Here is a 15,310-nt window from a genome sequence, read left to right on the forward strand (position 1 = left end):
TGTTTGCAGAAGCAGAGAAACCTCCAGCTTCTTGCACAGTTGGGCCAACTGGATCCATGCCAATGTGCCCGAATTTGAGGCACAAATTTCAGGCTTTATATCAATAGCCAGTTATGAAAATCCCAGCCATGGCTATGGCTTCTGGATTCATTCATTTACCTCTAATGCATTCCTCTATCGACTTCAGTAACTGCTAAGGGAGTCCCAGATTTTTTGGGAAGGCTTATGGGTCTTTATTCCCTGATTCAGCACAGGCTCCCATGTACTGCAGACCCCTGCATTTCAATTCAGACCTGGCTAAAACACCCCACTGCTGAGCAAAGCCTGTGCCAGGATCTGAGATGACAATACCTGTTTGGCCTCCAGCGCCTGCACTAGCTTGGACAGTTCTGTGTGGCACTGCTTCGTGCTGTATAAATGTACCTAAGACACTGTTCCTCACAGCCAGCCTGCTCCCTTAGCTTGCTATCCAGCACCCTCCAGCAGGGTTTTTTTGCTGCAGTTATTCCAATCCATCTCTTACACAGTGCTTTTGCTCCCCATTTTCTTTAACGGGATGTACCAGCTCTCTCTTTATTCCTTAGCCCAGCCCAGATCACCACGAAAGCGCATCACTGCTCTAAGAGAGGCATGAACCCTGGGTCTGAACAAGGTGGGGAGCCGAGGGCTCCTCAGCTCCCATCCAGCTTCAGCAGACTTCATTAATGGCCAAGACAAATTGTACAGCCCTCTCTAACGCTGTCTTCCACCTGTGAAAGTAGGAACTGTTCCTGTCTCTGAAGAAGATTACAAAGGAAACGTGTCTCATTCTGTTAAAGCTAAATAGAAGATGAAAAGAATGTAACAATGTGTTAATCTTTGAACTGGAACATATATATGAGACAAATTTACACTTGACAAAAAAAGTCTTGCTTGGCTCAAAGTGTATCTTGTATGACAATATTCTCTTTTGGTGAAGAAATGAGAATTTTAATCCCTAACATGCAACAAATACAAAATATGCCAACTGAAGCGTTCAAGTAAAACAACAAGCTAAAAAAATAGGCAAAATATTTCTTCATGGTGTATTTTTCTTACAGAAAAAACGTTACTGTGTTAACTATTGTTTCTTCTGTTGCTCCAGTGTAGGTCTTCTGGACCCACTTCCAAAATCCGTAGTTTCATAAAGAACCACTTCTAAGGCTCTGCATTTCTGCTGGGTTGCATTAAATTATTCCTTTGTTGAAATGCCTCACATTGCATTGTTTAGCGCTTACTGAAAACATCGTATCATGTGTATACAATTTACAAACAAAGGAAAATGCATACAGCTGTCTTCATATCAAATTTAAAAGATACAAGCCCAAGCATGCATTTTAATACCAGGTTGAATGCAGCACACTGGATTCAAATAATGTAATTCAGTCAAATTGCTATTAGCCCAGCAGGATCAGAAACTGGAGAGCACAGTGGGAGGATTTCCTGGATGTAATCAGTCAAACCAAACCTGAACCAAAATCAGGTCTGAGCCCCATTTCCTCCTTGAACCAGAGCCGTCATTGTACTCTCTGACCATTATTTTGAATTTTCATTCAAGCCCAGACCAGACCTGAACAGAAAAATCCCCCAGCAGGCTCTCGTTTCCACTCCAGAGTACCCCTCCAAGGAGAAGGTGATACCCCCAAGGGAGGGGCCTCTCCGACGAGGAGCCGCTGCCACTGCGAGGGCCTGGGGCGCAGTGCCACACGCTGCAGCCTCTCCCCTCGCCCCATGCAGCGTCAGAGTTTTGTTCTGCCTGTGGCACTGCCCAGCAGGCAGGTCTGCTCACTGAGGAGAACCCTCAGCTCAAGCTCTCCTCCATCACTCCACGCTATGAATACCTCCCATGGAGACACACGCATGTACCTGGGACGCTCTGCATACATACACGCGTGTGTGTCTTCCCAACGGGTATGGGCAGGCATGTCCATGAGGAGTAGGCAGACCTCTCCTTAGCTCCAGCCCCTCTCCTCTGCCCCTTAAGGGTGCTGCCTGGCCCCTGTGCAGTCGCACGGGGCTTCCTTCCAGCTCCTTAACGCAGCGCACCGTGACTGGGGGAGTGGGACCTTTACCTGGAGGTCAGAGGTGCCTTTCAAAGGAGTGGCAGATGTTTCGGAAAAGGCAGCACTTGGGAAAAGACCTGCAAAAGCACCATTCACCTCCGGTCCTGCTGCTGACGCTCTCCCGGCCGTCTCCGGTTCCCTGTGCCGGTGATGCAGGAAGAAGGGCCGTGCTCCCGAGTCCCCGGGCAGAGCACAGCGCAGGGGTTCAGCTCAGGGAAGAGACCTCGCCTTCGTTAGCCACCAGCACACAGCTTCAACTGGCACGAGCCGAAGCTCGAGTCCAAGTGCAGGAAAGGACAAGCCCTGAAGTTGCCTGTCACTAGATTTCCCCCTCAAGGTGACAAGTCATTATGTGACCCTTTTTACACTGCATGTAGGATTCAGACCTTTTTTTCCACCCTAACAGGAATCTCAACCCCAAAGACAGGAGGAGAGGCCGACCCACACGTCTCTTGCCTCTCCCCCTCCTTTATGCCTGGAGCGGTGGCTGGGAGTGCGAGCGCTCCCTGGGATGGAGGGGTGCAGGAGCCTGGGCACCCAAACCACCACCTTGAGAGAATAGAGCCAGCAACCAGCACTGTGCTGCTCCTTGCAAATGTAGTCCCACCTTCCTCACCGTTCTGGGCACCTCCGAAAAAATGCAGGTCTGAGGGAAGCCTAGCATGAGTTCGACACCATCGCTTTCTGAGCAAAGGTTCCATAAATGAGCGCTGCCAGACCCTCTAAATGCGGAGTAACACGGCGCAAACAGGCAGTAACCTGGAGGGCAGAGCAGCAGAGGGAGCTCCAGCCTGCCTGTGGGCAGGAGTGAGGGAAAACCGGAGAAAAACAACCTCCCCCAGAGCCCTGCTCTGCACTGGCTGCCATGTCAGTGAGTAAATATGTGACTAAGCCCAATTAAATGTTTAGTCTGAGGCCAAGGGATGATAGTGGTAGAGACGGCGTGGACCGCGTTTTCTCTGTGTTATCGGAGCGACTCCGACAGCCTGGGGGTGCATTTGCAGTGCTGAGCTGTTCCCAGGCCCCGAAAAGCGGCTCCTGGTTCATAGAAAGCTCCTTCTTGTAAAAATGTCACTGCTGCGGTAATTCCAATTTGGTTATTGTCTCCAGCATTTCAGCTGGGTTTTCCAGTTTTGGGGGCCGAGTCCCGCTGCCTGGCCCCTTTAAGGGGCTGCTCAGTCTGTTGTGGTTTTTTGGTGTTTTTTTTTTTTTAAAAAAAAAAAAAAAAAGGGAAACAGTGTTTGTAAAAGTTAGTGCTAAAGGGGCAGGGGATCATAGGTCCCCAGGGTTGAGTAAACGAGTCTGCAGAAAGAATCAGTTCTTCTAACTAGCACACATTAAGCAGACATAAAGAATTTACCAATGAAAATTGTGGACTAAGTATGTATTTAATAACTCCCTGATGTTGCTGCAGAGACTCCTCCTTTGAAGAGCTCAGTGGGGTTTTGAACAGAGGGTAACTTTTACCCCTATGCAAAAACTTTTTAAAAAAGGAAAAGTTTTACATTTATTTTTAACCTAAGCAGCACACCCCATTTTTCCAGTTTTAAAAGAACTCCTAAAAGCTTTAGCTAGGCAAATGCAGAGCAAAAGGAACTAAATAAAGCAAGTCTAGACTTAAAATTCGATCAGAAACATATGGGAACTCTTCAAGCATTTGCCTTTTGAGAAGTGCTATCACTCCCCACACAGAGTCCACAAAATATGCTTTCAGTAAAGCACGGCTGTAATTACTACGGGAGGCCCCGCTCGAAGAAGATGGCTTCTCTTCTTGGAGCACAGCTAACGTACTTCTAAATAAAGGCTTTCATTTCCACTTACATTTTACATTCTTGTTTGCTTGTGACCACCAGAGAACACTTGTGGAAGGCATGCACATAACTATATTTTACGATACATCCTATAGATCTGAAATTGTAAACAAAGCCCATTATTCTCTCCCTCTTCCATGATCTTGGTTTCCCTATAATACAGCCCTCTCAGAGTACCCTGATATGTAACATCGTCTTTGCAGAATTTAACGAGAAAATATTTAAACAAAATCTCTAAGCGGCTTTAAGTCTGACTGCAGGCAAATTTTATTTATGTGACAATACAAATCTGGATGCGTGGCATACAATAAGAGGATAAAAGAGTGACTTACTTCAGGTGAGGAATAAATATAGTTTCTCATTCGGGTGATTATTTAGAGAGACTAAGTAGCTTGTTCTTGGGATAGTTATAATGCCTTGACTGATTTTTTTATACGGTTTTCTCTTTTTCAGTAAGATCATGAGAGACCCACACAGCTGAGCCTCTATTTTTCCTGGTTCTTGTATCAACCTACCTAACTTTTATATGGTACCTCTCGACCTCCATCCGCCTCTGGATTTGGAAGAAAATCCAAACCATTAGTGAAACCACTGTAGCCATCATAGATGAAGAACAGAGGCAAGACATGGTTTGTAGGCCTCGTTAGTTAGTCTACACTCTATGCATACTTAAAATTCTTTCTGGCCTACAGCAGATGCAGCATGGCTACTGTGGAGTCTCCTGAACATCAGCTCAGGAGAAAGGATCTTGAGTGGAAGTGGGAAAACCAAGAGGAGGAAAGGCACTTGATAGTAGTGACACGGGTCATAAGAAAGTAGGAGAAGCAGAAAAGGATGATGACATTGAGATGAGTAAAGCAGGAATCATGGACAAGAATCAGGAGGAGATGATGATTATGGGAGAAATGAGAAACAGAACTCAGTGGTGATGAAAGGAAAAAATAGTTGGGGAGTGTCTGTCTGAGATGGTCCCTTGCCCCAACGTAATGGTTCAAGAGAGCGAAAATTTCTCAGATTTGTTTCTGTACTGAAAAATGTCATTTTGTCAAACATGAAATGTCTCTAGTAAGCATGCCCGCAGGATTGCTATCAGTGGGCAAGTCAGGAACGGAAGCACTGAGGCGCACAGCACAGTGTTTGAGGACGCGTGCCAGTTCTGAAGCAGCTCTCCAGCTGAACACATATGTATCAGGCTCCACAAATGCATAGAGGGTGTGCTGTGACTGTACTGCCAGATACTTGCACAGCTATACATACAGCTGAACCTCACTATTTCAAATGACCCAGCTGCACTATACTCTGTCAGTGGAAGAATTTTTGTGCTAAGTGTAAGCAAGTTAAAGTTGTTAGATTATGCGGTTTTATCCGATACCTATTTCTTTTAAGTGAAAGAAACAAAAAAGTAAGAGAAGTAAGAGAAGAATGTGTCCTAGCACCACTACACTGCAGCAATATAAATCTCCATCAATTCAAATGCTAGCACTGCTCCAAAGCATTAGGGTTACTGAGGTTCCACTGTGTGTGATTTAACTTAATACAGATACTCCTTTCAGAGGCAAAGAGGTCCAAAATAATACAATGCTCCACTAGATTAATTTATTATTTGCAACTCAAGCTATGTTTTCTGTATGACCATCATAAATTAACATCTATCACACACACATACAAATATGTTTGTATGTTTATGTGGATGTTGCATTTTCGAATTAGTCATTTCAGGGAATTAATGTGTCATACGGAAAACTCAGCTTGAATAAACAAAAAAATTAATTCAATGGAGCGACCAAGAAAGACTATTATTCTTAACAAACTGTGTGTTCTTGTTTGCCCTTCAGCAGGGAACATGTCAAGTAAGCAAGCGTGCAACACATTAGTGGAGGACTGTCCTAACCTTTCAGAAACTCTAGGTCAGGATACTCAAGAGGACCAAAACTGCCCGTGGAAGAAAAGAGAGTTAGGAGTGCTGAGTGATACATTCAGAATGCTGCTCTACCTTCCTCTGTCCACAGAAGATGACAACAGAAGGGCCACAAAATCAGCAGGAGGAACATCTAATCTTTGCATAGTAGCTCAAGTCTTGTGTACTGGTCTGTGTTTAGCTGTACTATTCAGCATCAATGTAAATCACATACCCTGTCTTCGAACACCAGATCTACTGCCCACTCTGTTCTTCCTTCCTACTCACCTTTGACCTTTCTCTCTCTCCTCTTTACTTACCTTGCTGCAAGAAAGGGAGCAAACATCCTGGTTGTCACCTCCAGCTGGAGTTGCACCTCTTCTTGTCCATGATGACAACTAACGTGATTATCAGTGTCACTGTTGTTAATGAAGCCATTGAGTGCCCTCATTCACTAGTGATCCAATACAGCTTGCAGGGGACAGGGGAGTTTCAAGGAGAGCCTTTCAAGATGCCTGCAGGTTCAGGAAGTTCAAATTATCACTGCTTTCTCTCTGTTTACTGCCATACATTTTTCTCTTCTAGCATAAGGAAGGCTAGAAATGTACTGCTATTCTGCCCACTCTTTCAGACAAGGCAAGAAATTTCCTGCTAAACACCCTTGCTCTAATCCTGCATAGCCTTCATGGTAACTATTATTAAATGACTCTGTTATGAGATTAAATAATTATTGGGGACAAAACACATCTTCAGGTTCCTGTACTTCTGGCAAACAACATTTGCTATTATTTGACTCTACTTTCCTTTTTCAAGTTGAGAGACACTAAAAATAAAAACCACTTCCTTCTACTAACAGTATCTTGAGAGAGAAAAGGCTAAGGAAGCAAAAAAAAAAAAAAAACAAAAACAAAAAACCCTAACAGAATAAATTACTTACTCATTCAGTTCACCAGCTGACACTCCCAAAGCAGGCTTCCACTGTGTTTGAGGACTGCACTCATAACATCACCTTTGTCCCAGAATGACTTCTTTCAACTCTTTTCAGGTTCTGTCTTTTTCTATCTTCCTCTCCCTTGCATCATTTTTACTTACCCTTCCCCATCACATGGGACTGGTCTACACTAAGAGTAATGAAGAGCCCTTTCCCAGCCTGATCCTCTTTGCTGAACTTTGAATGTAACTTGCAACAGTCCCAACCAAATGGATCTCTCCTAGTTCACCTCATTTCAAAAACAATTTTTTTGTTGAATAAAGCAGGAGCAGGTAGCTTCGGAACAATACTAAAGACAATAAAAACTACCTGAGATACAATAGATAAGATCAAACCTTAACTCTGTGTAAAACAAGTGACTCTTCAGACACATTTGTTCAACTGTCATAGTGTATTACCCATCAGAAAATTCCTAGACCACTGAAGATATGAAGTGGAGAGCCTGCCTCTAGCTGATGAAAGGAGATGCTGATGGAGGTAGAGTTAGAGTCAATGGCAGCACATATAGTACCTAGGCTGCAATGTGTTTCATTTACTTGATCTTCAGGACAGTCATCTGGAGGAGAGGTATATGAAGGAAGGCAGTGAACAAAATCCTATTGCTAGTCTAGAAGAAAGCCATCCTTTTAGGGGCAGCAATTGGTGAAGCTCCTGGAGCAGAAGTGGAGACCCTCCTGTTTCTCTCATGGCATTACAGTTCAGGCAGCTGAAGAATCAGTTCTGTGCAAATGCCATTCCAAATTTCTCGTAAGATTGGTATTGCAGAATTATAATGAAACCACAAGAGTTGTCGTATTGTGATATTTGACATGTTTTTAAAAACTGCTTTCTGGCCAATTCCTCCAATATTTATCCTCATTCAGAATGCTCCTTCTTTCATTGCTTCTGTTAGGACTGGAGCTGCAAGATGACCCCAGGTAAGATGACCAGAATTCCTCAACTGGTTTTGCACATGGCAGTATGGCTACCCCAAGTAGCGTAGCTACCGTTTTTAATGGCTGTCACAGCCACTGACACCAGGTTGCTGTTAAGACAGATTGCCAAATATTGCGTTTTATGGTTTGAAAACTATCTGAAAGACTTTAAAAGAAGACAGAAATGCAAGGAGCAGGAGACAGATTTACAAAGGTGCCAGGGAAGGGATAAGTTGGAAAGAAACCAGGACAAGACGGTGAGAAAGAAAGGAGGGAATATGTGGGGGAGACAAATGTACTGGGCAGGAAACCAAGTGAAGGGAGAAGGTGAAAGAGGAAGCAAACAGGATGGTCAAGAAAGGGACAGTGAGGGAAGGGAAGAAAAAAGGGAAAACAAAATAGTGATCAAGGAGCCAGTGGAGGAGGGGGAAAAGCAGAGCTCCTTTCTAAGAGATAAGAGAAAATAAATCAAGTCTCCTGCTTGAAGCAGCCAGCAGCAAAAGGGACATATTACAGCAAAAGGGACATATTTACATTTCAACAAGAAATGTAAATTAGACTGGTAACAAATTATACAGGGATGTCTTCCCTCAGGGCAGAAATCACAGAAGGAATAACTGATATTTTGGTAAGTCTTGTGATTTTTGGGGTGCTTGGACAGGCAGAGTTGGAAACATATTGACTATGGCAGAGCAGTATCCCCTCCTGCGATGGGCTCTGGCTTTGCATCACCCATGTAGCTGTATATTCTTTTGATCACAGACATGAAATGCAAAATTAAATTAGTTATTCTCAGGCTTTCTCCTTCTCCTGAAATTCAGCAGGATTTTGAAATCTCTCCATATAACACTCTTGTCTCTTTGCTTGCATGAAACACTCCTAATTGCTGATTACAGTTTTTGAATATAACCTTCACTGAAGATCCATTCAAAGAGGACAAATGGATGCTACTGCTATGGAGCTGTGCTCTTCTACTTGGGTGTTCAGATTGTGATCATCCAACTCAGCAAGCAAATGCTTTAGGGTGGGCACTTATTCATCCTGCCAGAAGAGTTTGATGCAATGGCTATTTGATTATTATTTATATTCCATTTAAAAATATAGTAGTAAGCTTTTAAGGCTTCAAGGTCAAACTTTCAGCAGAGAGGAGATTCCCAGGCTAAGGCAGGATAACCCTTCTGGCCTTATATGCCTATGCACTATGACAGATTTTAATCAGAGGATCACGTATGATTTTTGCAAGGGATCCCCTTATCATTCAATGCACAGAGTTAGACATTACATTAAATCTTTCCAAAGAACTCTAATCCATAAAAATCCATCACAGAAAACTTACTTAATGGTTGACACTTGACAATCAAAGAGCTGAGTACAGAGCCTGTGGACCAGGAAACGTCAGGCAGCGATGCCTTCCGCAGCGCTTCTGACTTTGCCTGGAAATTTCTAATTGTAATTACTATCAAGTACAAGTACTTTTTTGTGCCAGCTTGGCAGAAATACGTAATGATGGCTTACAACATATATTAGTTACAAACACAACAGGTCATGTAATTAGCCTCAGTGGCATAATAAAACGTAGCTGCATAGCAGCCATCACCCCTTCCATGCTGCCTGGCTGTGGGTTGAAGTAAACTGTAGGGAGAGTATGGAACTCTTCACAAACAGCACAATATGAATTCTCTCCCCGCTGCTTGCCTCACATGTGAAGACCACCCTCAGCGCCCAGGGACCAAGCACCAGCATGCCTGAGGGTGAGACAGAAGTGTTGGAGAGCATTTATGTTCCTGCCTGCTTGAGTGGATGGTCCAGCCCCTCAAGACCCCTGTTTAACCAGGTCCCAGGGTTCCACATCAAGTGGGTTCATATATGTTTTGATGGCAAAGTGAGTAACAATCTCCAGTGCTTCATTGGGAAAGCCTTCATGAATCCACAGTAGCATTGCAGAGCAGGATACCGAGAGAAAAGGGGAGCACCCTCCCACTCCCACTAACACCATGGGCTCTGCTGCCAGGAGAAGAACATTTCCAATTCAATTGTTTTCCTTGTGGCAAAGCTGAGGTTCCCATTCAGGACATTTAAAAGCCATAAATCAAAGCATCCACAGTAGAACTAAAATTGGTCAAGATCAGGCTTTTCAAACAGGCAGGCAAACACACATCATGGTAAGCTAAAGTGGCTAAAGTGGCCTGCTTAAAGCCATCTTACCAAAGTGAGCGCACAGCTGCATTTTCTTTCAAAATACTACTGCAGCCTTTTCAGAGAGAGGGGGAATAATCTAAATTCTGGCAGCGGGGAATATTTCACAAATCATATATGCTTTGGCATCAAGCCCTTAAAGCCAGGGGCCTTTACTCACAGGCTTTGCTGGGAGAGATCCACCCACCTCAAGTGGGATTAATTAAAAGAGGCATGTATCATGCAAATAGTTTCTGTTTCCTTACAGAAATATTCAGAGCACATAACCCAAAACAGCTTTAGAATCAGAGCGGAGCAAGGAAGAAAATTATTTCCTGCTCCACTAACCCTTTTCCTTTCCCTGTACAGTAAGCAAGGAACAGCGAGAAAATGCCGAGAGCTCACCATTTCTGTACAATTCCTTTGATTAAATGCTAATAGTGTTGAGGAAAAAAAGGATTTTTTTAAAGGCAGGGCCTGTATCTCAATGTAAGGTGCCCAATTTTCCAAACCAAACATGTGCTCAGCTGCTGGTTGGAAAAAGACAGTCCAAGTCTTACTCCTGAAAATAATCTTTTTATCTTAAGGCAGAACAGGAGAAAATAGAAAGCATGTATTTCTTCAGCATATCAGGATTTTCAGCTCCATGTGACAGGTTCTGGAACAAAAAGCTCCCTTGGAAAGCTAGATGAACTTTAAAAATACAACTTTCTTCTCAGGACGCTAAACTATTTCCTTAGATATGGGGGATCCTGACACTTCAAGGAATCATTGCAGAAAATGGTGGTAGAGTAGTCAGAGCAGAGAGCCCCAGTTCAAAACTAAGTCACAGAGAAAGCTCAAGTTTCCACAAGAACTCTTCCTCAAAACTATTTTTTTTTTCCCTTTTAATATCTCAGACCCATTTTCTGAGTCAATTTCCTATGATTCTGCAAAGGCTGTTATTAAAACCAGACCAAGCGTAGCAGAAATTCCAAGGCTCAAAAGAAAACTTTTAATAGGCGCAGGAGCCGGCCACACTGTCCCCCTCAGGTGATTTCCCCTGCAGCCCCTTCCCTGGGATTTCCTCTCTCGGAGTTTAGTCAGCAGGAGAAACCTGAAGTTTCAGCAAAACAGCAAACCCTTCCTTCATTCTTAAGCAACTGAGATTTTTTTATGTCTGAGGCTTTCATAGCTCTAAAAAAGACATCTAGGATCCAGTCCAGAAGATGTGTATTGCAGATATTTTTTCCACAAAAATGTCAGGCAGTTGTACATTCAATTATATATCCAGCTACAGCATTTTTAAAATACTGACCTCCTTTATCAGCCACTGCTTTGCATGCCACCAGTAGCAGTCCCAAATTGAGTTGTTTGCAGGCTGCTTACCCAAGTGTCTTTTATGTGCTAGAAAATTCTTTTCTGGTCTCCATCCCATCTATCACTTTAGCATCAAAAGATTATCATCAGACATGCTCTTGGCAAGCCACCTCAGGAAAGCAACGTTCATGCAAAATCACAGCCAGGCAGGACAAAGGAGACATGCTCATTTGCAAGGCAAGGTGAGAGATGCCAGGGAGCTATGGTTCTCTCCAGTAGTACAACTGACAAAACACTGGACCTCGTTTCTGTGTCTAGCATGTGAGTTATCCTCTGATGGCACAGAGGCAGCACTGGGACCAGTGCCCTGCAGCTCAGTCCCAGGCTCTCCCAAGCGAGGGACTTATTCCATTTCAGCGTCAAGTTTAGTAGCCAGAAAGGCAACTCTAGGTTTCTCCCCAGCGGTCCTACTGCGAGCTATGGGATGCCCACTACAATGAAAGAGTGCATTTCATGGTTGGGCACTGATGCAACAATGCCGTTTCATAGCAAATATATACAAATACTTCATTCCTTTGATATACCTCATTTATTTATTTTCCATATTATAAAGGATAATTATGTTAGAAACTGAGCCTCAAATTTAAGTTACTGACAACTACAACAGATCTCACCTACTTAAAAGAAAGTTTTTCTCTAAAGGTTCTCTTCTCAACTGCCATTTCTAAAATTGAAAATGTGCACATTTTCTTTTTGTTTCTATTTAACTGGCATTTTTTTGCAAACTGTGACTAATTGTAATGTAACAGTTAATTTATTAAAAATGGAGAAAGCCCTTTGTTCCAACATTGCCTAATCTGCCCATGCCTCTCATAATTTAGGAAGTTACCGAAGCCCTTGGAATCAGAGGCTTTCATATATATATATAAAAAGTGATTATGTGTATTATGTCATTGTGAAAATAAACATTAAGGACATTTTATTCATATAACTTATATTAAAAAAGCAGTTAATGCCACACAAAATTATAAAATATGCAAAGTTACTTTTAAAAGTACTGATAAATGCAAAGCCCTGGGAAGGAAAGGAAACGATGTGGTCATGAAAATCCTGTTCCTTAACTAATCGTTTTGTACCATATGACCTACACTGTTAGACAACTATGGACTGTTTTCAACTGGCTGTAAATTACTTGCCTTGTGGAATAAAATCAGACTCCTATCAGTTTGTTCCACTGGTTCTACAAGGATTGTTCTTGTTCTCTCCCAGAAGAGCCATTACTTCTTCTGGGGAGGACTCAGTTGCAGAAGTGAGGAGTTGTACCCCTGCCCCTCTTCTGGTGGAGGGGTAGATGACCCCTCTCTCTGTGAACCCCTATGTGGACACAACACAACCAGAACAGGGGTTCTTAATCTAGTGTCTTCAAACTGACTGTTTGGGGTTTTTTTCATGAAAAAACTTCCTATCTTTTCAGAAGGTCATATTTGTGCTAAAAATTGGTTCCTCAAAACACCTCTGACTCTCTGCAGGGAATGCCCAATTTTGGTTTGTTACAAGACTTCCTCAACAACAGTGCTCGACTTTCCGACACAGTGCAGAATCTGTCTGTTATGCTAGAGGGAGAGAACCATGCCCACCCCCAGGAAGATCAGACATCTTACCTTGGGACGCTGGGAGGAGCCCGCGTCGGCCGTGAGGGAACCTGGGGAGGTCCTCCAAGGGCTTCACCGCCACTCGGAAACAGAGGCAGGGGTCCTGGGCGGAACGGGACCGGGGGAGCCCCCGACTGAGGGCCTGGGGATGGGATTGCAGGAGCGGGTCCTCGGCCAGGTAAAGGTCTGGTTGGGGGATTGTTTAGTGTAGGCCTCCTCTGAGTTGAGGGACTTGGAGGAGGTGATCTGGTGAAATATCAGAGATTTAAGAAGTTCAGTAAGGTGGGGTTTGGGGTTCTGTTTGTTTCTTTTTTATTATTTTTAAACAGATATTAAAACCTTTTTAATGCCTATGACAATTGTTTTTTCTTGGCATTTTCCTTTGCTGTCAGTGTCACAGCATCACATATATTTATGTCTCACACCTTTCCCACAGACAGCATGCCTTATGTTAGTCAGAAATAAATATACGAGCAAAGAGGTAAATGTAATGGATTTTAATATTAGAGTTCTAATAATGTTCTGTTAAGTGGATTTTCTAGGACATGGAGCCCAAGATGCTGAATTATTATAACAGCTTGCAAGAAGAGGCCTTGTGGATGCACCATTGGGGTGACAGAAGCGGCTGCTATCTGAAGCATCAGACAAGCTATAAATCCACTGGGTGGTCTTCTACAAGGCAAATACCCTGTCTGGTGTTCACATACATATCCACAGAAGATATATATATAGGAAAATGTTTTGATTTCCGTCACAAATGTTATTAAAGACCTCGAGGAGTATCTGCCCAAAAACACAGGCAAGGAGGGAGCTACTGATGCTGACAATGTCTGCCTGTCCTAAATTTCATTGCAATACAGATTTGAGGATCCTTACCTGCGGGCCTGCTGAAGCCAAGAGTCATCTACGGGAGGGGGTGCAGGGGTTGAGACAGTGCTAGTGCTAATATCGCCAATGATTGCTAGGGCTTCCTTTAGTGCTTGGTACATGCGGAGCATTTCATCTCGCCTCTGCGCCTGTTCAGCTGACTCCTCCATCAGAGTGTTTTGGTCCTCAGAAGAATACAAGTGAGCCAGGAGCTCTGCGTTGATAAATTCTTTTACCTATTTCATCAGACAAAAAAATCCCACCAAACAAATAAACAAACAAAAAACCCTATTGAAAATATAATACTGAACAAATACACTGCGAGATCCATGGAACCAGGAGACAGACATATCTCAATTTAATTGGTTTCTCCTACTACCTTACAACAATTCTGCTGGTCATGCAGTTTTTGTTAGGTCAGATCAGGGACTAAAAAATGCTGAACTCAGATTGTGCTGATGGTGCAGCAGCCTGAGGTCTAGCTGTGGCCCAAGGAAAGGCTGGCACATGCAGCTGGGCAGAGCAGCTGGAAAAGGAGGGACTGGACCTTTTAGCAGCTGCCTGCATGCAGGTGGGCTTAATGCAATTACAAAGCCACATTCTGAGACAATGATTCGCATGTGAGGATAAGATGGTTTTGTGCAGTCACTCCACAATGCACTGTGGCCTTTTTTTGGTCTGTCTTTGAAACACTGGACATGGCTGGAGTTAACACTGGTTTACGTCTCTAAGGTAACACCTCTGTTTACCATTCATTTCAAACAGGCTTCCTTCCCAGCAGCTCCCAGGAGTCAGCTGGCATTTTGGTCCAATTCTAAATGGCTGACTGAGAGGTAAATGGCATCCATTAGTAATACCATCGGATACTAAATTCCCCCGGGAATGGGAATTTTCAGGCTTTATAGCATCTCTGTCAATTATTTTCTTAGCAACAATTTACCCTACTGTAGACGGTGTCTTTCATCTCCAACAACTTTGTCAGATTCTAAATATCCCATCCTCATGCATTCAAACTGAAGGGAGAAGTCTCCAAGTAATCTAATTTACTATATTGATTTCCTGCTATGCTTGCCCTGGTTATGGAAACCTGGGCCACATTAAGAGAGATAAAAAGCTATAGGTACTCTGATTAAATAAGACTGCAGTAAATAGACCAACTGCTGACCTACTAAATCCTTGCATTTGAGACTTTTGTTGCTGTTCTGATCTATTTCTCACCTGGCTTTTTGCTCTATAAAGCTTTTTTGAGCTGGAGATGCTAACGATAATACATTCCCAAGATTCTGATTACATAAACCTGAGTTCTGTTTGCACACAGGTTTGTGCTAGTTTAGCAACATTGATTTAAATCCTAACAATTAGACTAAGGCAATGTTTCTGTTCAGACAAAGTCAGTAAGAGCACTCAAACTGCGCAGGCATGGGAGCCTTTATGGTCGGTCACCTAGCAATGAAAAGGCCAGGACAGACCTTACAGGGAAACAAAACCATATTGCCTGGGCTTGGCTGTCATTTCCCATTCACGTATGACAGGAGATGCACAAATTCTTAGCAAAGCCTGGAAAAATTTTCCATGAGTCTCATGCTGTTTTCCAGTAGATGGTACTGATCAAGAGCCAGAGTA

General features: G+C 43.3%; 1 protein-coding gene across 9 annotated transcripts in view; it reads right to left on the minus strand.

The window, feature by feature from the left end:
- DNM3 (dynamin 3) overlaps positions 1–15,310 on the minus strand; it is a 200,373-nt gene that overhangs the window by 6,496 nt on the left and 178,567 nt on the right. For 8 of the 9 annotated variants that reach the window (XM_030032130.2, XM_030032131.2, XM_030032129.2 and 5 more), the window contains 2 exons: positions 13,697–13,923; positions 12,830–13,066 (listed from right to left, as the gene is read on the minus strand). In XM_030032130.2, the coding sequence (XP_029887990.1) occupies positions 12,830–13,066; positions 13,697–13,923 (464 nt within the window). Of the gene's footprint in view, positions 1–6,109; positions 6,305–12,829; positions 13,067–13,696; positions 13,924–15,310 lie in introns of all 9 variants that reach the window. The other variant, XR_003925936.1, reaches the window with a different exon arrangement.

This window comes from Aquila chrysaetos, chromosome 12 (genome assembly GCF_900496995.4).
Source record: "Aquila chrysaetos chrysaetos chromosome 12, bAquChr1.4, whole genome shotgun sequence".
Lineage (NCBI taxonomy): Eukaryota > Metazoa > Chordata > Aves > Accipitriformes > Accipitridae > Aquila > Aquila chrysaetos.